Raw genomic sequence first — 23,347 nt, forward strand, 5'->3', positions numbered from 1 at the left:
TAGTTGAGCTGAAAGCAAACCTGGTGTTACTGTGTGATATTTCTTTAAATAAAATGGCTTCCCTTTCTGTGCAATATACGTTGTCTCATTATTGACAGAAGAATCAAAACTAAACTACATATGTCTAATGGCTCTTGTATTCAAAAACATAACCTACATGATTGGAATAGTAGAATACAAAGTATATGTAGATTTATACTTCGCAAATATAAGGGTTTTTTTAAAATTATTTCTTAATTCTGGGTTTCCTGTTGCAAGAGGTAATGATATCTTTAGCCCCTAAGCAGAATAGTTCAAAGGATGCAGTTCTTACCACTGTTTCTAAGTATTCATGAGGTTGCCATCTAATGGGCATGTGTTTAGAAGAAAAACACAGAACCCCGAACTCAGGTCTTGATAAGTTTCACAAGGGACACATTCTTTCTGTCATAAAATCCATCACATTTGTTGCCTCCAAACGTTGAGGTGACATGGACACACTGTGGGTCAACCCAGGGGATCTAGAATTCAAGTGCCTTTTGTATTAGGGCATTTCTACACATGCAGCAGCACAGCTGTACTGATGCAGGGGCGCCACTGCAGCGCATCTGGTAAAAAATGCTCTATGCCAATGGGAGGGAGCTCTCTCATCGATATAATAAAACCACCTCTATGAGCTGCAGAAGCTACATTGGTAAGATAAGCTGTCCTGCCGACCATAGTGCTGTGTACATAAGCGCTTATGCTGGTGTAACGTATGTTGCTCAGGTGGTGGTTTATTCACACCCCTGAGCAACATAAGTTATGCCAACACAGGCTGCAGTGTAGATAGAATCTAACGGTTTGAAGACCAGTCTGGAGCTGGCAGCCATATAGGAGAGTTGTCTGTTGGATCTGATTCAGTGTTGCAATCCAAGCTGGAAACCACATGAAAAAGGGTCCGTGTTGCTCTTCATTCTCTCAGATGGTAGAGGAGAGCAAGGAGCTCTTGATGAGTCTGAATAAAAGTTGCATACCTTAGTTGATCTTCCTTTACAAGGGGCTAAGTAGTGGGAGTTTGAAAATGTCCTTAACTGCTGGAAGCAATGGTGCCTTGTCTTTCCTTTTCTTCTAATAATGACAGGTTTCAGAGTAGCAGCCGTGTTAGTCTGTATTTGCAAAAAGAAAAGGAGTACTTGTGGCACCTTAGAGACTAACAAATTTATTAGAGCATAAGCTTATGCTCTAATAAATTTGTTAGTCTCTAAGGTGCCACAAGTACTCCTTTTCTTTTCTTCTAACCAAGCTTAGATCAGGTATGGCATAGGAACTTGAATGCAATCAAACAGATATAGATAAACTATCGTCATTTGTCCTAGTCATAGTTGATGGATTTTTCCAAGCTATGGTGTGGGGAAGCGGGAAAGTGTTTGCATCTCCTATGCAGTAGATCTCCATACTTAAAGTTCTTTCACATCATTAAGCACAAGGGCTGATTTGGGTACTAATATATAAAGAAGACCAGGATGGGGAGTAAAGAAACTGAAGGGCTTAGCCCATAGCTGCCAACTTCTCTGCATTGTAGGAATGTACATGAAGCAGCTGCATTTCCCCTGCAGTACCAGGAGGCATTACAAATTCTTGAAGTGCATTGCTTCCCAGAGTTTTCTCTACAGCAGTATGGTTCTATACTGCCTCCTATTCAGAGCTGTGCTAGTCTCCTGCTGTAATGTCTGGACAGATTTTTCATGATTAGCATCTATTTGCTTCCTTCCAGGCTTTGTAACAGAGAGGACCATTAACTTACTGGAGGTGTTTGCTTGCTTGCTTGCTTGCTTAAGTTTATAATATGATACTCCTAATCATAGTAACCTCCTATGTTTTGTCTTTATTTTTGCATACACTTTTCATCTGGCTGGAGGCAAATCTTATATCTGGGGAAGGAATGTTTGGTCTTTTGGTTAGAACAGGAGTCTGGACACCTTGATTCTATTTCTGGCTCTTACCACTGACTTGCTGTGTGATTCTGGAAAACTTGCTTAGGTTTCTGGGCTACAATTTACACTTTTGTAAGATGGTTATATTAAATAATATCCACTGAGGTGCAGTTTAATTTGCATAAATACTCTATTATCCTTGGCTGCAAGATGGAATAAAAATGCAGAGTATTGTTGCTCTCCTGTCTGGGAAGCATCTATGTCGATGTCAAATTCATACCACTGTTTAATCCCTTGATGCCTACGTTGAATTTCATAATGCATAACATCAGTGCTATCTGAAGTGATGTAGAATTTTAAAATCTAGGGAATACTTCCTTTTAGCAAATCTGATTTAGAAAAAAAATCTATTGAGCTATAACATTCATCGTGTGGCTTAGTAATACTATTTTCCCTTGTGTTCCATTTCTTTCTTTTCCCTTTAACTTCTAGTCAAACCACCTTGAACCTTTAGAATGAGAGATCCCAGTAGGAAATTCTGGTGTTTTTTTTTTTTTTTTTTTAAATACATTTTATGTGTATAAAGGGCAGAGAATTGGAGTAATGTGGTTAATGGCTTATATACACTAAAGGCATTTTTTGTGCAGGGTTTTCATTGCTTTCAAAGCCAAGTTGAATGGGCTCCATTTATTTTTGTAAGTGGGTATTTTATTCTTTATTCTATTGAAATTTAATTCCTTTTTAATCGGTCTTTTTATTCCAATATTTTATTCTGATTAAATTTATGGCACTAAATAGTATCTGATAAATCCCTGCCCCAGAGAATATGATCAAAGCTATTAAAGGCCAACAAAGACAAGACCCAGCATGGCTGTTCGGTTAATTAAGGGTATGGACAACTTGAGGAGGAAAATGAGGAGAGAAGTGGCTCAGAAGGAAGTATTTAAGAGAAAAGGGAGGGGGAAGAGTGTGCTTATTGGACAAATCTAGGGAGGATAATATAAGTGTAGTAAGCAGTATCAGTTCTGACATCTGGTTTAAAATTTTAAGACCTAGTAACTTCCCTTAGCTCTTTGTATGCTCATTACCTTAGGTGAGTTTTGATGTGTATTGTAACTGACAGTCTCTTCAATGAAGATCTGATGTTGCATTAGAGCCCCCAATTGGAATGTGCCTATGAGCCCTTACGATCTGGAGTACAGGAGTAGCTGGTCTTTCATGGAATCTTCATCTGGCCAAAAAAAAAAAAAGCTTCAACTAAAATATAAGTGAGTGAGTGCTTACAATTGGAATGAAATGTAAATACTTTTATTTTCTCTGGTGCTCTGATGGTACAGCCTTTGTTAGTCTGCATGAATAAAGGCACACAAATGAGCAAAGAGAAGAGAAAATAACTAGCAAAACTGAAGGAGGTTGTGTCAGGACAGAACTGAAATGAGGGGAGCCTGGAAGAGAGCAAGCTAAATTTAGTCTGAGGGTCAATCAAGTCATGTACATGGATGGGTTTTAGCAGGGGAATAAGAAGGAAAATGTTATTTTTGGTGATATTAAAGGGGTGGATGCAGAGATTGATATGTGTATGTGCCATTTTGTCATATACCTATTGCATGTGTGCAACAATGCACAAGTGCAAATACACAATGTATGCCGGAGCATCAGGCATTGTGTGTTTGCAATTTGGCCAGGCTGACTTCAGTGTTTGAAATGTTTAGAAAATTTGGACTACATATAATTTTGGAAAATATAAACTAGTCTCAAAAATGTGACCTTGGGAGACATGACAGTTGCACTACAATCAGCCCTTGCTATGGGGGAACCTTCTCCCTGACATCCCTGGCCAAGCAGTAGATATACTCCAACTCCTGAGTCCTCTGAGCATCCCCCTGGAGTGCCGAGTTGCTTGTCCACTAGACACTCTCAAAATTACCAGATGACTGTTCAAAAGGACCAGTACACCACAGCTTACTAGTTACACCCTAGACCCCAGCTTACACTTAGACAAACAACACGTGAATATGTTTACAGTGAAAACGTGAATGTTGATTTAACAAAGAACAGGGATTCAAATGACAGCAAAAAGAAATATTGGAGAAAAGGATTCCATATAAACTCAGTGTGCGTTCTATAGCCTAAACTTACTAAATAAGATGCCCTCTTGTCTAATATGGTAGAGCTTTACCCAGAGTTCTTCCCATAGCGCTTCTCAGCCAGGATAGTTGAGACCACCTTTTCCAACCCCTTCATGAGATCAAGACCTCTGGCAACTTGTCTCCCAAGATGGAGACTGACTGGGCATCTTTCTGCATCCCTAGATATGTTAGACCAAACCTTTTGTTTTTTCACCTGTAAAATGAGGTTTTTGCCCTACCTGCTCATTTCTTCCCTCTGCAATGCGTTCATTGCACACTGAGTCAAATGCTAAATTTACTTCCATGGTAGGACACACAATATACATTGGTTAACCATGGAGAGAAGTGTCCTTCCACCTTCTGTTGTGGTGGACTCAGTCTCAAGGCACACTACTTCAGGGTGATCTGCCTTTAACTATAAGGCCTCATGTAAATATATTAGAAATTTTGTTCTTATTCCATATTATCTGTATGTGCATTTCACAAAGATTATGATGATCAGTGTGACATGGGCCTTCAGTAGAAACAATGTGACTCTCTCTTTAGTGAACTAGAATGTAAATACCAGACCTCAGGGATACCTGTAACCCTTGTGTATCACTGTACTCTCTGCCATTTGTCATCAAGAGGTCCTTGGGTCACATCTGGTATAGAATGGAGGCAGCAGAGAGGAATTAGGAGGGAATCTAAATTCACTTTTGGAGAGTCTGGACTCAATTCTGGTGTAAGAGCAGAGCAGCTCCAAACACTTGAATACACTCTGAATTTACCTTGAGCTGGGTTTAGAATCTGGTCCATGGAGTCTGTGCTGGCAGCAGGGCATACAAGAGGAGGATGATAGGATGCTGGGAAGGGGAAACATGTCATATGGAAACTGGATGCATAGTAAAGGTAGCTGAACCCTGGGATGAAATGTCTGAGAGAACATTGAGGGGGATGAGGGTGAGTTGAAAGCAGAGGGCAAGTGAATAGGTATTGAAGGAACTGAAGCACTAGTGAAAGTACATTCGGCAAGATAGGATAATAGCCAGGTAAGCAGAGACTTGTAGAAACCAGGGATGAAATTTTGGCTCCACTGACATGAAGGGTAAAATTCTCTGACTTAATTGGGCCAGGATTTCTCTCCAGGAGCTGACAGAAAAAGGCAAATGATCAACAATTAAATAACTAAGAAATCTGTCATTCGTTGCACAGGCATTTAGATCCATCTGACTCTTATAAATTGTTGGTTAATGTGATCAAGGTCTTAATCAAAAAATTATTTAGACAATTGTTTCTTGATTCAAAAATATTCTCTATGATTATACAAAATCGTTAAAGTATGCTTAACTGTATTGTGTTAATCCTGAAATGATTCTTTCCATCTTTATTATCAGCACTGCAGCAGTTGATCATTCTTTTTATGCATAAAAAGAATTTGTATGCTTAAGGTAAATTTTAGGAAATGTTTACAATGACAAGCTTGCGTTTGATCTTTAAATCCTTTTCATGGATCTATTCAGCTACACAAATTAAGACATTGTATTAAATAAATGTTTAGCTTTTTTGTATTATGTGAATTTTCCTCCTTTTTTATCATGCTACATAAAATGATCAAACTGTATAGATAATACTAGTGAGAGCGGAGAACTGTGAGTTAGAACTTCTGGGTATGTCTCGGACTCATTGTGTGACCTTGACCAAGACACTTACCCCTCTGTGCTTTAGTTGCCTCATCTGTAAAATGAGGATAATATATACCTACTTCACAGGGCTTTTTGTAAAGCTTAATATTTTGTAAATCATTTTTGAGTTCCTCAGATGAAAGATACTATGTAAGTGCAAGCTTCTATAGCTGTTAGTTGTGTTGTCCTGTTCCCCCTCGCCCCCGAGCAAACAAGGAAAGTATTCTGAGGGGAAACATGTGGTGTTTTTGTTTTTAAAACATGGACCTCAGAAGTTTTAGGAATACAAAGACCTGTCCCACGTGTCGCTTTCACTTTTTCTATTCCCCACATCTTTTCCCATCCCTTTCATACTCTTTATTCTTCTGTTCCCCAGAAACAAACCTAGGTATGATGGGGAGACAAGTCTAGGCATGACTACAGCCTGTTTGGTTTTTTTTTTTTTTGTTTTTGCTTGGTAACATAGTGTAGATTTGTCAGCCATTTTTCAAGTTAGTAAAGGGGTTAAAATCAGCCACCTTGTTTGATATAAAGGCTATCAACTTTATTTCAATTTGTTTTATAAGTATGAAGACTTCCCTGTGATCAGCTTAGTCTTTCCCATTCTCATTCTTCTGGTATGAGAGTCGTCATAGTGAAAACTAGATGTTGTAACTACTAGACTGTGATGATCAAATTGTTTAAATGTGTAAAATGGAGGAACCAATTAAAGCTGCTTGAAATAAGGCTTTTCGAGAACAAAAATTCCTTAGATATCCTTAGTGCTCTTTTTCTGAGCTAGAGTGGTGAACACTCCAAACTCGTTTTCAGTAATGAAAAAGGCCAGATGGCTTCTGTTATGTTGCCCCCTTAGTAACTGACCAAAGGGTTGTGTGAATCATCACTACTTCTCACTACCAATCGTAAAATGAGCACATTGTTTTCCAATCAAAATGCTTGCTATTCTTACGTTCAACTGGTAGGATCTTCCCAGTTTTTCTGGCTATGAACCTCTCTGATCCCAAAGCCTAATCTGTTCAGGCACAGGGATCTGCCATACAAAGCAGTCTTCATCACTGGGGCCTGAGTGGTTAGCACTGTCTACTCCTCTGCTCAAATTAAAACCCTAAAATGGTTTGGGCCTGCGTTAGAATGGTAGGACTGATTCTGATCTCACTTACACTATGATAAAAATCAGGAATCATCTCACAGAAGTCAGTAAAGTGACACCGAAGAAAAAGTGGTATAAGCACTCTGGTGTGAAACCAAGAAAGCTGAGATCACACAGGGCTTGTCTACACTGGCAATTTACAGCACTGCAACTTTCTCGCTCACAGGCAGGGCTGGCCTTACCATCAGATGAACTGAGGCGGCTGCCTTGGGTGCCAGACTGGGGGGTGGGGAGGCACCACTAAGACCAGGAGTGTAGAAAACTGTCTGCTGCTAGTGCATATGTATCCTCTCTGCTCTAATGTACAGAGATACTGTGAGGAAGGAGGGCACAAGAGACATAGCAGGCCGGAGAAAAGGTGAGAGGGAATAACAGAAAGCTGCAGGGAGAGAGAGGAGGAGGAGCCTCTTAGGTACCTCTCTAGCACCCACAGGAGCCTGGACTGATTAACACCAGCTTCTCACGGAGCTTCCTGTTTCCTGCTGCTTCCCTGAACCCACTTGAGGAGAACAGGCAGTCAACTGAAGTAGTAGGAGTAGCCAGTTAGGCCCTTGAGACACTGATATCTTCCCTCATTCAGGCCCTGCTACTAGCCTGCTTGTTTGTCCCCGTCAGTTGAGGGTTGAGAGCCACTATAGCTGGCACAGAACAGCAGTCATGAGTGAAAGAAAACACCCCTCTGGGGCAACATTCAGAAAAAGTAAAAAAGCAAAGAAAGCTTTTCTATGTAAGCAGGAAGAAGCCCTCCTGAGATACATAGACATACGTTCACGGTGAGCCTTCTGGCCCCGGTGAGGATGAGAGTGGTGAGGAGATGCCTGATCTTCCAGTTAGTCAGAGTGCAGGTGACCTGGCAGCTACTGCAGCATCCATACCTCCATCTCAAATGGATGTAACCATGCACATTCCTGAAGAAAAATGTAGATCAGAGAAGTGTGGTGGAGGCACAAGAAACAGCTGCTGCTGAGCTTAGTTCCTTAAGTCCTAGATGATCCAGGACTGTGGACCTAGTGGAGTTGTAGCTTGAGAGACCTCCTTGTACTGCATGGGCCACAGCAAGTGGAAAAACCTCATGTTCCCTAAAGACAATGAAAACAGAAGTTTCCATCCAACACATTACTGGCGTGAAATCCCCAATGGTGACAATGTAGAGAGGCCATGGTTTATGTACTGAAAAACCCAGAATGCTGCATACTGTTTTTGTTGCAAACTCTTCCAGTCTAATGTTCCAGCCACATTGGGTTCTTGTGACAAAGTTTCTCCTCTGCCTTGGTGGGTCTTACTCTTTTTGATGGATTTGCTCACCTCAGAGGTTCATGGCAGCCCTCAGTTTGGCCGCTTCTGGATCCAGCCCGTGGTATTGCCTCCCTTGCTGCCACAGGCCTCATGTGGCTCTCAGAATTGGCCAGCACCACATCCCTTGGGCCCCAGGGGAGGGGGAGGCAGAGGGTGTGTGCATTTCCCTTGCCTCCAGGTACTGCCCCCCCCGCAGCTCCCATTGGCTGGGAACCAGGAACCACGCCCAATGGGAGCTTCAGGGGAGGTACCTGGAGGTGTGATAACGGCAGTGCATGGAGCCCTGTATCTCCTCCTCCCCCCAGGGGCAGCACAGGGGCGTGGTGCCGGCAGCTTCCTGGAGCGGCACGGCATGGGGCCAGGGCAGACAGGCAGCCTGCCCTGGCCCCAGTGCGCGCTGCTGCCACCACAGAGCCGCTTTAGGTAAGCGGCACTGGCCCAGAGCCTGAACCCCTCCTGTACCCCACCCACCAACTCCCTGCCCTAAGCCCCCTGCCTGCACCTTGCACCCCTCATGCACCCTTCCTCTGCCCCAATCCCTTGCCCTGAGCCCGTTCCTGCACACCGCACCCCCCCGCACACACGCCGCATTCCCTCCCGCATCCCAACCCCCTGCTCCAGCCCTGTATACAGTTTGCCCACCCTTGTGCTTGAGGCTCAAAACTGCCATTCGCTCAGCTAACCTAATCGCTGGCCAGTATGGGGGAAATGGAGAACAATCCCCGCAGTCTCTGTGTCCCACCTAGGGTATTGGGGACAGGCCAGATCCCTTTCCAAATTAGACCTTCCCTTCTGGTATTCCTCACAGAACAGGGCAACTCCTCCTGTGTCCGATCAGGAGATGGGGGGGAACCTGGGCCCACCTTCTACATTGGGTTTCAGCCCAGGGCCCTGTGGATAGCAGCTGTCTACATTGTCCCCTGTATCAGCTGTGTGACAGCTACAACTCCCTGGGCTACTTCCCCATGGCCTTCCCCCAGCACCTTCTTTATCCTCACTGCAGGATCTTCCTTCTGAAGCCTGATCATGCTTGTACTCTTCAGTCCTCCAGCAGCACGCCTTTTCACTCCTTGCTCTCTCCTCCGCACTAACTGATGGGAGGTCCTTTTTTAAACCAGGTGTCCTGATTAGCCTGCCTGCCATAATTGATTCTAATAAGTTATTTATTGGCTCCAGGTGTCTCAATTAGCTTGCCTGTCTTAATTGGTTCTAGCAGGATCCTGATTTCTCTAGGGCATTCCCTGCTCTGATCACTCAGGGAACCGAAAACTATTCATCCAGTGACCAGTATATTTGCCTTCTACCATGCCTTCTGTATCCCACTGGTCTGGGTCTGTCACGGTTCTACTGGGACAAAGAACTAGAAAAATCTGGCTAGAAATCTGGTATGCCAAGAGAAGGCAGCAAATCACCAGAGAGCATTCCATAGGTGGAAAGAGCTTGAGATGAGACTAAGGTGAAAGGCCACCACAGATGATCAGCATCAAAAGAAGATTGCATCAGAGTCTCTTTACTGGCAAAATGTTCTGAAAAGGCTCATTGCCATTGTGAGAGTGCTTGTTGCCCAAAACCTAGCACTGCATGGCACTTCAGATCAGCTGTATGTGCCAAACAATGGAAACTTCCTTAAAACTGTGGAGCTGATGGCTGAGTTTGTTGCCGTACTGCAGGAGCATCTAAGAAGAGTCGCCACCCGAGAAATGTACACACATCACTACGTTGGAAAAACAATTCAAAATGAGATCATATAGTTACGGGCAACAAAAGTCAAACAGAAGATTGTGGCAGATTTGACGTCGGCAAGATATTGCTCTGTTATTCTAGATTGCACACCTGACATCAGCCATACAGAATAAATGATTTTAATGGTGTGTTTTGTAACAACAACAGAACCCAGTGAAAATATCTCTGCAATGGTGACTGTCAGAGAGCATTTTCTAGAATTTATTGACATTGATGATACTACAGGAGCTGGTATGACAAATGTGCTTCTTGGAAGATATGGGAATTGCAATAGCTGACATGAGAGGTCAGGGCTACGAAAATGGTGCCAACATGAGAGGCAAGAACAGAGGAGTGCAGACACAGATCCGAGAATTAAACCCTCAAGCTTTTTTTGTCCCATGCAGCTCTGATTCATTGAGCTTGGTGGTCAGTGATGCAGCATCAGCTTCTAGTGAGACTGCTGAAGCTTTGATGTAATTCAAAGCATCTATATTTTTCTCTGCATCAACTCATCGATGGCAAATTTTGAAGCAACATCTGGGAACATCCTCTCCGACACTGAAACCACTGAGGGGCACACAATGGGAAAGTCGAGTGGAGGCGATAAAGCCTATCAAACCCCAAATTGGGAAGATAGATGATGCCCTAGTTGCCATTATGGAGGATAATGCTACGACGGGAACTGTTTGTGGAAGAATAGTGGCAGAGGGAAATGGAATTGCCAGAAACATACATAACTTCAAATTTCTGTGTGACTTAGTGTTGTGGCATGACCTACTGTTTGAAATAAATGTTGTAAGCAAGAGACTCCAAGGTGCTGACCTTGATATCTCTGGAGCAATGGAATAACTGGACAAAGCAAAGTCATACCTACAGTCTTACCAGTCAGATGAGGGATTTCAAAATGTTCTGAAGAGTGCACCGATGTTGGCAGAGGAACTTCACGTTGAAGCTATTTTCCCACCCATTCAAGAATACAAGAGTCACCAAAGACGACATTTTGATGACGAGGCATGGGATAATCCCATAAGAGGCCCCAAACAACGATGCAAAGTTGAATTCTTTAACCAGGTGCTAGATTGTGCAATACAGTCATTGAAGAACGTTTCATGCAGCTCAAGGAACACAGCAGTATATTTAGGATGTTGTATGATATTCCAAAACTCCTCACTATCCCTGAAGAAGACCTACACCAGCAATGCAGGGCACTAGAGATAGTCTTCACACAAGAGGACATGTGCGATATTGATGCGAGTGATTTAGGTGATGAACTGAAAGCCCTTTCAAGATGCATTTCAGCAGAATCAACTCCAAAGGCTGTTCTGGAATATATGTGCACAAATAAAATGACCACCCTCTTTCCAAATGCTTTTGTTGCTCTGCGCATACTTCTAACATTTCCTGTAACAGTTGCCAGTGGAGAACTCAGCTTCTGCAAGCTGAAGTTAATAAGAACACATTTATGCTTCATAATGACACAGCAGATGCTGGTCGGCCTTGCAACCATCTCAATAGAGCATGAGATGGCCCAGGCTGTGGACTTTCAGAAAGCAGTTCAAATCTTTGCAACCAAGAAAGCATGGAAAGCACCACTTTGATTATTCAGACAGATAAAAATGCCAGTGTTTACTATGCAAACAAGAAAAGTTACATTTGCTGTTCAGGGGTTTGAAAATGTTGCTTAATATTTTTGAACAAGGCATTTTAAGTTGTTAGTTCTCCTTTTATAGGGGTAGGTAGCAGAGCAGTACCTTGAGAGGAGAAGAACAGGAAGAAGGCGGAATTGAGACCTTTCAAAGTTTTGGCCCAAGCGAGGGTGCATTGGGGCGTCATATGAACTCTCTGCCTCAGGTGTCAAAATGTTGTGGCCAGGTGTGAAAAAACTCCTCCCTGAGCGCAGCAAGTTGCAGTGCTGTAAAGTGCCAATGTAGACAGTGCAGCAGCGCTGGGAGCTACGCCCCTTGTGGAGGAGGGTGTTTTAGAGCTCGGGGAAAGCGCTCTCCCAGCGCTGCACTACAACTACACAAGGAGGCACTCTGCCTCAATACCCTATTTTTGTGGTTAAAATTGTGATGCACTGGAAGTGCATTTGATTGTGTTGTAGTGTGCGGGTGGTAAATGTTTGCAGGATTGAGGATCTTCATTCAAGTCTTGCATTTAAATTTGGAAAATGAGGGTAGACACACTGAAGTCACTGAAACTGCTCCTGTGCTTAAAATTAAGTAAGTGTGAAAATGGCTGCAGGTTTGAGGACTTAATGCTGCCAGGTTTTTAAAAATTCAGATATTCAAAAGTGCACTTAGCCACACAAACCACAGATTGATGATTCAAAATGTTCTACAGTCTTCTTGTTTTTCTGTACTGTTTGTTAAACTTTTGCAGTCTAACCTAATACACTAACTCTAGTCCAGGTAGCAGCAGTACGTAGCGGAGGAAAAAGGATTGGGGAGGGGAATGTTTATTGGTTTTATCTATAATGTATTATAATTATAAAGAAGAACAATATGTGTGTGTATGGGGGGTGGGACAAGCATGTTTTTATATTTCAGAGCTCACAGATTGCAAAGTACATGTAGGCGTCTTAAAACAGCTGGCTCTCCTGGTTACCTAACTTCCTCCTTCTGAGAGAAAAATATAGAAAAGAAAACTACAAAAGTAGTATAAATGTCAGTGTCTGAATGCTGGGAAGAAATGTATCTAGTTTACCAGCTCCACTGACCAATCACATTTTGTCTGCAATGGTGAGCTTATTACAAACTAAAGCCCTGATCTTGCAAACATGTATGCCCATACATGACCTTACTTACATGAGTAATCAGACTTTAATGGGCCACTGATCATATGAGTAAAATTGCATACATGTTTAAATTAAAAATGCAGATGGGATGTCAGTGATTAACAAATTAGCCTGCTCAAGAAGTGGGATAATCTGAAAAGTGAACAGTTAAAGCTCATAGTGTTAATTAGACAGCAGTTTGTAAGCAAGTTTTCTGTAATTTGGTAACATGAAATGAAGGTATCCACTTCTACAAATGATGGAAAGAAGCCATGTGAGCCTTCTTTAAGTTCAAAAATGTGGAATGTAAGTTAATTCCTTTGGCGAACTCGGAAGGTACAATTGAGAGACATCGTTGGGTCTGTATTTTACAGCTGTATAAAGCATGGTGCGTCTTGGTAAAGAGTGTGTGTGTGTGTGTGTGTGTGTGTGTGTGTGTGTATGTATGTATGTATGTATAAAAAATGAATACAATCAAATTTTGTTTTAGGATCAAGCAGTCTAACAATTTCAAATGACTTCCAGAAAGTCTTTTTTCTTACGTGGTATAAATACAGATTTGCTCAATTGCAATGGTAGATTGAGAAATTCTTCAACACACATTTTTTTAAAGAGATGGAGGTGGGTTAGGAATGGTTGAGGGGGCTGTATAGATAATGAAGAAACTTTAATTATTCCTTTCTAGACGTTGCTGTACACTCACATGATCACAAAATATAATGTGTACCATTATAGTTCATTAATGCTGAATATTAATGCCTCGTGTTTGTAATTGTCCTTGCATGCTTCAATCTTAGTTGTGTATTTCATATGACACTCCACATTCCAGGCCCTCCTGCAGCAAAAGGAAATAATTAGTTGGTTTGAATCTGTTTTTCTTTATACTGTTTCATCACAAGAGCTAATAATAGGCTGTCAGTTTGTATTCTCAAAGTGCATTCGGAAATCAAAATATTACAGTAGTGTTTTTTCCAGTTTTAAACTTCAATAAAAGCATAGTTTAAACAAAACTTGTAGCTAAATCCATTTCCTTTTTCTTCTTTTACCCCATTAAAGTAAATGTATCTAAGTTTATAAGGAATTTATAAAGGTCTTATTTTCCATCAAATTTGCCCACTTTGTGTTTCTGAACAAGTGAAGAAAAGTGAGATGTCACAGCATATTGTATCTCCAGTTCTCACTCTTTTATTATCTTTTTGTTTTAGGTGGTAGAGTGACTAGCCCCAAGATTAAGGATAAACTATTCTGAAAAGGTTGATTTTTCTTCCTTACTCAGAATAATGGATATAAAAGACCGAAGACACCGCTCTCTAACAAGAGGTCGGTGTGGGAAGGAATGCCGCTATACAAGTTCTTCATTGGACAGTGAGGACTGCCGAGTACCAACTCAGAAGTCCTATAGCTCAAGTGAGACATTGAAGGCCTATGATCATGATACCAGAATGCACTACGGAAATAGAGTTTCTGACCTAGTGCACCGGGAGTCAGATGAATTTCCAAGACAAGGTATGTGTAATGCACAACTTTTTTTTTTTTTGGTCCCAATAATCCCCGGTACAATAACCACTGTCAGTAATGTATACGTCTGCATGCCAGTAGCATTAGAAATGCTAGTAAAATGGAAAAAGGATAATGCTTGTCATTTTACCTTTTTAAAGCAACAGGGTTGCATTTTTAATTAGGTTTCAGAGTAGCAGCTGTGTTAGTCTGTATCCACAAAAAGCAAAGGAGTACTTGTGGCACCTTGGAGACTAACACATTTATTTGAGCATAAGCTTTCGTGATCTACAGCTCACTTCATCGGATTAGGAAATTCATTTCCTTCCATTGTCACATCAAGCTGTGAACATTTTGGCTTCCGATCCTGTCAGAAGTCACTTTCTGTAAGTGAGGCAAACCTAGATCACTGTTTTAACATATATTTTAAATAGAGAGGCACTAATGACTCCTAACCAGCTGTCATATTTGTCATATATTGACAAATATTATAACCTTACAGTATGTCATTTGTATTAGTTTTAGGTATAATAGTGACATTTTCACGTTGCTTTTTGTTTCTTTGATTGGCTGTATTACTAAAATGAGTAACATTGTGATTAGCATACAGTAATTACTAATCCGGTACCTTGGAATTTCTCCCCTGTTTCTAACATGTATCATAGAAATGGGATGCTGTTTCTTTTGGCTTCATTTTGTCACTGCAGTTGGCTTATACTTTTATTTAATAAAACAAATAGGAGAAGGAAACACATAATTAATAATTGGCTATAATATATTAGCACCTCACTGAGATTCTAAAACTTGTATTAAATTTCAACTTTACACAATTACCTTTGCATTAAGAATTTGAATGACCTACTCAATATAAAATTGTCTGCTTCAAATATCTATCTAGATTCTACTGAACGAAAGAGAATTTAAACTGCTCTAAGAAATAGCTTAAAGTATTTCTCTTTCAGTTAGTTTCTCACTGCACATGTTTCTGCTTCTATTTTAAGAGTTGTCTTAGTAAAGTGAAACACAGCATCATTCTCTGTGTCTTGGGGTGAGGGGGAGAGATATAAACATAGTTTCAGATGAGCAGTCATTGATCTGCTCAACTTCACCGAATGTTTTGCTTCATTAGATTGCCACTTGCCCCAAAATTGCATAGAGGGGAGCTAAAAAGTAAATCAATTCCACATGAAGAATTAGATGTGGTTTATTGTGTAACATTTGAATGGATTTATACAGCTTCAATTTATTAATATGTCCTCTCTTCTTACTCCCCCAAGTATGAAGTAAATCTCTTAGTAAAGTATCACGCTAACATAGGACTCCTCTAACTTCTAAGGCTACCACTCTAGTAGAATCCTATCTCCCTAACAACATAAGATTATTCTCTACAGCACATTCTTAGCGTTCTTCTGATATTCAGCATACACTCTCTCTCTTTCTAATTTTATCTCACTACACCTAGTTGTTAATGTCGTGTACCACTCTAAATTTTCTCTTCCTCATTGGCCTTTACCCGTTTCATATTTGAAGACTGTTACTATAGCCTGACTTTCATCTTGTTAGGAAATCTGTACGTATTTAGCTATTTTAATCTCTCCTCAGATATCATTCTTTCAAGTTCCCTTATTTCTGTTGCTTTTCTCTGGTATTCTTTCAGTTTGTTAGTATTTTTCTGGGGAATGTGGTGACCAAAATGAAATGCATGTCAGAGGCTGCTGCGCTTGAGCCATATGGAGAGGAATTATTGCCGCCTTGATGTGTGATGGGAAGCCTCTGCTTATGCAATCCCAAACTGCACTGGTCCATTATGCTGCTGTACACATTCACCTCAACTCACGTTTAATTTACTGACTACGCTATGAAACCTACATTTTCTATTTTCATCTTTTGTTTTCTTCTTTCCAGGTTTCTTCTTCCCGTGAATAAATATTTCAGATTCTGTACCCCCAGCCTCTCCAAATGTACCAATTTACATCTTTCCAAGTAACATTTGTAGTTTGGTCCATATTTGCACATGCTCGCGCTCTCGCACGCGCGCTCTCTCTCTCTCTCCCTCTTTGCATTTCTTATTAATATTCGCAGCCCCTCTCATTTTAATATTTGTAAATTTCATGAATACACTGTCTGCTTTCAATTTGAGATCACTAATGAAGACAATAAATTTCCATGGTACTGGTCTAATCTAAAGGCCAAATTCCACCATCCTTACTTACTTTTTGGCCTGAGGGCCATATTGGGTTTCGGAAATTTGGTATGGAGGGCCCGTGAGGGGAGGCTGTGCCTCCGTCCCCTGGGACTCCTGCCCAATCCAACCCCCCCGTTCCCTGACAGACCCCCCCGGACCCCTGCCCTCTGGGATCCTTGCCCCCATTCAATCCCCACCTCCTGACCCCCCCCCCCCCCGAACTCCCCTGCTCTCTACACAACTTGCCCTGCTCCCTGCCCCCTTACTGCGCAGCACAGAGCACCAGCGGTTGGCAGCGCTACAGCCGTGCTGACCAGAGCGTTGCCTGGCCTCCCAGAGTGTTGTGCCTGGTGTAGTGTAGTAAATTGCTCTCTATAACTGCTACCAGAAGCATATTCCTATGCGGAGCAGTTTAATACACTACACCAGCAGCATGGCGAGCTGAGGCTGCGGGGAAAGGGGACGGCGGGGGAGGGGCTGGGGGCAAGCCTCCCAGGCCAAGAGCTCAGGGGCCAGGCAGGAGGGTCCCACAGGCTGGATGTGGCCCGCGGGCCATAATTTGCCCACCTCTTCCCTAAAGCCATCATCTTTGCTGCTGCATGGGAGGCTATAATTGTTGCAACAAATATGTAGGATTTCATAATCCAGCAAATATGAGTTTGATGCTTGTGGTTTAAGAGTTGGTCTAGAAATTTAGTTCTTATCCTCCTTCAGACCTGGTAATCTTCTGTGTTGGTTTTTCTTTTTTGTTTATCGTTCCTTGTATTCTTACCCAAAGAATTTCACTATAATTCTCTTTTGTGATGGACTTTGGCTTGCTGGTGCAGTAATTGATCTTGATCTATCATACTCCCCCTCTTCCTGGTCATATTCATTCTTATTTGTATGTACACAAAAAATGTTTTATTACCCAACTGTTAAAAAATTCAGTTTTAGAATCATCCTGCCAAGTATCAGTTTTTGGTCATAATCTCCATTAAGAAGTCTTGCTTCTAATTATTTTTGCTTGTATCCCATGCACATTGCCTTAACTTTAGTATGTTGTCACTGTTCTTATCCCACTCAAGATCCATTTTCAGTCCTCTTCCCTGGTCTCTGATGTGATTCTGCTCATCTATAGTCGTCTTTTGCTTGTGTCTTAATTCCTATGTGGATTATATTCTGTGAGTAATCCCCATCATATAGGCTACCTGGACCACCCTGGTAGTCTCTTTAGTTCTAGCATATGGGAAGCAACATATTGTTTTTGTTCATCTGGGCCATAGACTTCTGTGCCCACGAGGGTGGGGGAGATGCCAGCGAAAGGACACTCAAGCCTAAGAATAGTAAACTACGCTTTTATTGAAGGAAGGAAGGAAGAATTTACGCTCCAATCTGCATGGGGAGCCCCGAGAATGCACGGTGGGGCTGCAGGGGACTCTGGCCATTCGGGACAGCTGACCAGGCAGGACTCCGCTGCGGGGGAGTCCTCTGCGGTGCTATATTCTCCACGCTTATCTCAAGGTTACATGGCGTCAACAGCTGGTTACCTTCCTATGTATGATTTATGCTTATTACATAAACTAACTTTGTTTACAGGCAAAAGTATGCTAAGCTATGCTACAATATTTTGGCAGGGTCTGTCGGACAAAGTTCATTGAAACTGCCTGCATCCTCCGCTTACATCCAGTCACATACTCAGTCCACCACTTAGCTCCTCACCAATCTTCCGCAATCTTGCCCCTACAACTGCGCAGCCCAACTGCCTCTTTAGGATGTTCCTGATTCTTATCTGATGTTTAGGGTGGTGGTTCTTCAAGTGATGGTCCCCAGTGTACTCCATTGAGAGTTATGCGCATGTGCCATGTCTCTGGATCCAGAGCTTTTCAAAGTAGTAGTGCTCAGCAGTCTCAGCATGTGCTCTTGTATTGCCTTGGGTTTCATGCTAGGTGATAAAGGGTGAGGCAGACCAACTGCATCTCCAGTTCCTTCTCACTGCCACAAGGTCCAAGTTGGAGCTTCTGTGATCTCTCATTCTTAGCGATGCCTTTTCTAAAACAAGCAAAAAAACCCCATTGCTCTTATTTTCATTCATAGTTAGGATTGTATTGTTTTTTATACTTTGGTGGGGGAAAAACAGGAATTACCAAACAATCCTTCTCCCCCTCCCCTTAGATACCAGCTCTGGGTCCGGGATTATTCCAAAAACACCAGGATTCAAAGTCTGTGCTTCCTGCTCTCACTCGTTTTCTATCTGTGACAAACACCACCGCTGTTTGTACTGTTTGGGGGAAGCCCACGTTGGCCCCCGGTGCAGTATCTGCTCTCCTTCCCTGCCCATATGCAGGAAGGCTCAGCTCTGTGCTTCAAGAAGCACCTCCTGAAGGTCACCATGGGGCCAAAGTTGGATCTTGGCCAGGGAATCCCCCATGTACATCAAACTGAGCAATCCAAGTGTGTTCCCCTTGCCACTGTCCAGATCTGCTGGTACCAACGCTATGGATGCTTTATCTAGCCATGAGCCACGGAAGCATGCATGGAAGCATGGCAGTAAGTCGTAGTCTAAATCCAAGAAGGACGCTGCACCATCGATGAGTTCTGGCCACAGAAGAGCTGTGTGCTCCAACGAGCACAAAATGAGAAGAGCCCACACTGCTCACCAGCCTGCTTCGCCTCTGCTGGCATTCCATGAATTGTCAGTCCTGAGACAGGTGCCTTTAACTTTTCTGGTCCCATCAATAGACCAGGTACCATTGACTCTGGGGAGACTGGGGGCGGGTTTGCACTGGAAGCACTACATTGGCACAGCTGCACTGATGTAGTGCAGCTGGTGAAGGTGCTCTATGCCAACGGGAGAGTACTCTCCTATCAGCATAATTACTCCACCTCCATGAGAAGCAGAAGCTATGTTGACAGGAGAACATCTCCCACTGACATAGCGCTGGTGTACGCAGTGCTTAGGTCGCTGTAACTTGCATAACTCGTCATATAACTTGTCTTTTTCATGCTCCTGAGCGACACAAGTTGGATCAACTGTAGAGGTTGTGTAGACCTGCCCTCAGAAGCACTCCTGGCCCTCATGAATTGTTTGCCCTGAAAGGAGTGAGGTCTCCATGTGTTTGGTGCACTCACCTCTGCAGAGGGCTCCATCTCCAGCGTTACATGTACCTCCTGGCTATACCTTTCCAATGCATCCTGTTCTGGCGTCTCTGTCGGCACCACCTTTAATGCAAGACTCTGACTCCTCTGAATTTGAGGATATGGATGTTGGGCACAGTCCATTGCTTCTGTTCTGGGAACACAACTACCAGAGGGTTCCGACGGTTCTGTAGCAATTTCCTCCTGTGCCCTACCCAAGAAACTTGTGTCTGGCTCCTTGGGCAAAGTACAGGAGGATCAACCAGGTTGGCCATATTGGAGTTCATAGCCCCAGTATACACCTTCAGAACAGTCTCATTTGGCTTGGAAGAACTCCCCTGTTTCACTGCCCTGCCCTTAATCCGGTAGACATCCAGAAATGGAGTTTGATGATGCGCTAATCAGCCCAGCTCCAGTTGATCTGAAGAAATTCCCTTCATTTCCAAATGCAACTGTGTCATCAACACCTTCTTCCCTTCCAGGCACCTATCATCAGTTTCAAGAAATCATACAGAGAACAGCCAATGCTCTTGAGATCCCACTGGAATTATTAAACATTCTTCATGCACCGGTTTTGGCAACATTGTTCTTCAACTGGTGCACACCACATGGCATACCCAGCCACATGTGCACCTATCCTGAGGAGGGCCGAGAAAAGATACTACATTTCCCCCCCCCCCCAACTCCCTCAAAGGGTCAGAATTTTTATTTTCACAACCTCCTTCTAACTCCTTGGGAATACAGGCTGTGTCAGTGGACCAAACACCACCACCAATGCTCTAACCCAACAGAAAGGGAGGGTAAAAGACTGGACCTCATAGGTTGAAAGGTTTTCTCCTCAGCTGGACTACAGTTCCAATCTCTAATTGCTTGGCACTGATGGCCAACTATGACTTCATAAACTATGGAAGAATTTGCACATAAATTATTTCAGCAGGATCGTACTCGATTCCAAGCAATTTTACAGGGTCACCAAGTCCATATTTCAGGCTGTGGTTTATTCAGTGGATGCATCCTTATGTGTATGAGCAAACGGAATTGTCATGAGGAGGGACTCCTGATTACATTCCTTAGGTTCCTCTAGAGAGGTGCAGAACAAAATTGAGGACCTTCTCTTTGACAAATCACACCTCTTCAACCAGAAAACTGATTCCTTACACTCACTAAAAGATCTGTAAGCCACCTTACAATCCTGGGGCACCAAACACCTTTACACTGGCACCAAAAAGAAAATTTTGCTGCCAACCACCATTCCAACGCTATAGAACTCCACACTTCTACTACCAATGGGCCTATGAATCTCCTCAGAAGTGATCCCTAAGGTACACAGAGCCCATCCACCTGTTCCTGCATCGCAGACCTCTGAGCAATACACTCAACCATTGTGAAAGCAGTATTTCTGAGTGCACCTAAACAGCAGTCAACCACTCTGTACAACAATGCTCCTGCCCTCTGCCCCTTTCAGTAGTCATCTCAAACTCTTTCTCCCAGCTCGTACAATTGGGTGCTGGACATCATTTGATGCAGCTACACCATAGTTTGACAATGCTTCTTCTACATCCACCCAACCCCGACAGGCCACCCCCTCTGTAGAATTCTTTCTCACAACAGTATTCTGATCCTAGAGGTGGACTACAGAGAGGAGCAGCAGAGCCAATCCCAGCAGCCTTTTGGGGTTCTATTGAAACTGTTTCCTGTTACTCAAGAAGAAATGGGGATGGAAACAATCTTGGATCTCCAACCACTCATTTTGCAAGCCAAAATTCCATATGGTCACACTTGTAGCCTCATTCCTTCCCTAGAAAAAGGCATGTGGTTTACAGATTTTGATATGCAAAATGTCTACTTCCATATCGACATACACCCAACCCCCAGAATGTTCCCGAGGTTCAAAGTGGTGCATCGAAGCTTCCAATACAGGGTTCTCCCATTCAGACTTACCGGGGTCCCTTGAGGTTTTTACAAATGTTTTCTGTGTGGTAGCAGCTCACCTATGACATCGGGGAATCCTTGTCTTCCCATACTTGAACGACAGGCTACTGGCAGTGGGGTTCAAACAGGAAGTGCAAACATCGACTTCTCAGCTTCTTCCACTCGCCTCCCTAGGAGTGAGCATCAGTGCTGAAAAATTGACTTTGCATCCTCTGCGGTCCCTGGAATTTGTAGGCGCTCACATTGATATGACGGTAGATGAGCTTATCTATCACAGTACGGATTCCAGAGCCTACTAGACCAAATAGCCCCGATAACCTCCAACCTTTTGGTCTCAGCCAGGACCTGCCTTTCCATCCTAGGGCATGTAGCGGCATGTACATACATCACATGCTTCACCCACCTCCACCTTTTTGTCTACAGCTATGGCGCCAAAGAATCTATTCTCCTATGCACCAGTTCATGGACACCATATTCAATGTTCCACTGGAGGTTTATCTCTTCTCTTCATTGGTGGACACATCTGCTACCACTTCTGTTATGCCCATGGTCACTGACCGTGACAGTCATATTCAGGCTGGGGCACTCACATTGGAGATCACAAGGCTCCTGGATCATGCAAGAGGCCAGGATGCATAAACGCATTGAATTTCAGGTAGTATGCAAAGCATGCCACATGTTCTTACCAGCTATCTGCTATCGCCATGTCCTTGTCGGACAACACGACAACAGCGTACTACATAAACAAGGGAGCACAAGGTCCCCAGCACTGTACATGGAGTCAGTTATTCTCTGGGAATGTTGCATATCATATCCTTTTCTCAGCAGCCTACCCGCTTGGCACCCAGAATGTGATCTGCTGAGAGAATCTGCGGAACTTTGCAACTGACCACGAATAGGAGTTGCATGATCCAATAATCGCAGACATATTGCTGGGATAGACCAATCAGAGACCTCTTTACATCACACACCACCAAGTGCACCCAATATTGCTCCAGGGGAGGATTTTGTGCCCACTTATTGGGCGATGCTCTGGTCATCAATTTGGTCAGACCAGACTAACTACGCCCCCCTCCCACTCAATCCTGCATCCTGTGTATGAACAGGAGAATAGGCATAGTTTCACAATTTGCACACTGTTTTCAGTGTCTGCAATAGCTGTGTGTAGATTAAATGCTGTGCAGTTCCAAATGTAGTTAGGAAAATGTAAAGAGACGTATTTGCACATCAGTTTCCAGCTGTGGATGTCTAGGAATTTACACATGCTAATTTATTCAAAGTTCAAGTGGGTGTGTTGATGGATTTAAATTTTGCAGGAAATAAACATTTGTAGTCCTGAAAGTAATTTTTCTTTTAGCTACTGTAGGAAGAATTTGAATGATTTTTGCCTGTTAAATAGCTTCAGATATTTTCCCAATATTGTGTCCCTTCTGCCAGTAAAGCCCTCTGCAGTGTGACTTGTTGACATATATCCCTTTTGATTAACCATGGTATTGAGTCTACATCAAGCAGCTGCTTTAAGTTGAGGTCTTAGATGATGCTTGTTTTTGACAATTGCAGTAAAAATATGTCAAGTACTAGACTGAGTTGTACCATTTTCATTTTTGATCTATGAAGGTTTGACACTGAAATTCTTGATATAAAAGTTATACTTAAGGCTGGAAAGCTTAAAATTAGATCTTCAAACTTTGGTTTGGTGTTGTGGTCTTCCTGCTCTGCATGTCTGTTTCATTATTTTGTGAGCAGACAGCTCTTCAAAAGTTATGCCTCTATGAGTTAGTTTGGGTGAAGGGGAATAGTGATGGGACACAGGGTCTCTTGTTTGTTTTAAATCAGAATTGATAATGACTGAAAATCATTACAGTCTGATAGCTATTTTAGAGCTTGTATGAAACTAGTTTTATGGTTTGTCTAGTTCCAAGCAAACAAACATATCAACCAAAAGAAAAAATCCTCTCCATCATAGTTGTTTGTCAGCAAA

General features: G+C 42.7%; 1 protein-coding gene across 5 annotated transcripts in view; it reads left to right on the forward strand.

Moving 5' to 3' along the window:
* TENM2 (teneurin transmembrane protein 2) overlaps positions 1-23,347 on the forward strand; it is a 963,219-nt gene that overhangs the window by 118,933 nt on the left and 820,939 nt on the right. For 4 of the 5 annotated variants that reach the window (XM_038413789.2, XM_043490999.1, XM_043491001.1 and 1 more), the window contains exon 2: positions 13,841-14,141. In XM_038413789.2, coding sequence (XP_038269717.1) covers positions 13,916-14,141 — 226 coding nt within the window. In that variant the 5' untranslated portion in view covers positions 13,841-13,915. The remainder of the gene's footprint in view (positions 1-13,840; positions 14,142-23,347) is intronic. The other variant, XM_043491000.1, reaches the window with a different exon arrangement.

The sequence above is a fragment of the Dermochelys coriacea genome, chromosome 8 (assembly GCF_009764565.3).
Source record: "Dermochelys coriacea isolate rDerCor1 chromosome 8, rDerCor1.pri.v4, whole genome shotgun sequence".
Lineage (NCBI taxonomy): Eukaryota > Metazoa > Chordata > Testudines > Dermochelyidae > Dermochelys > Dermochelys coriacea.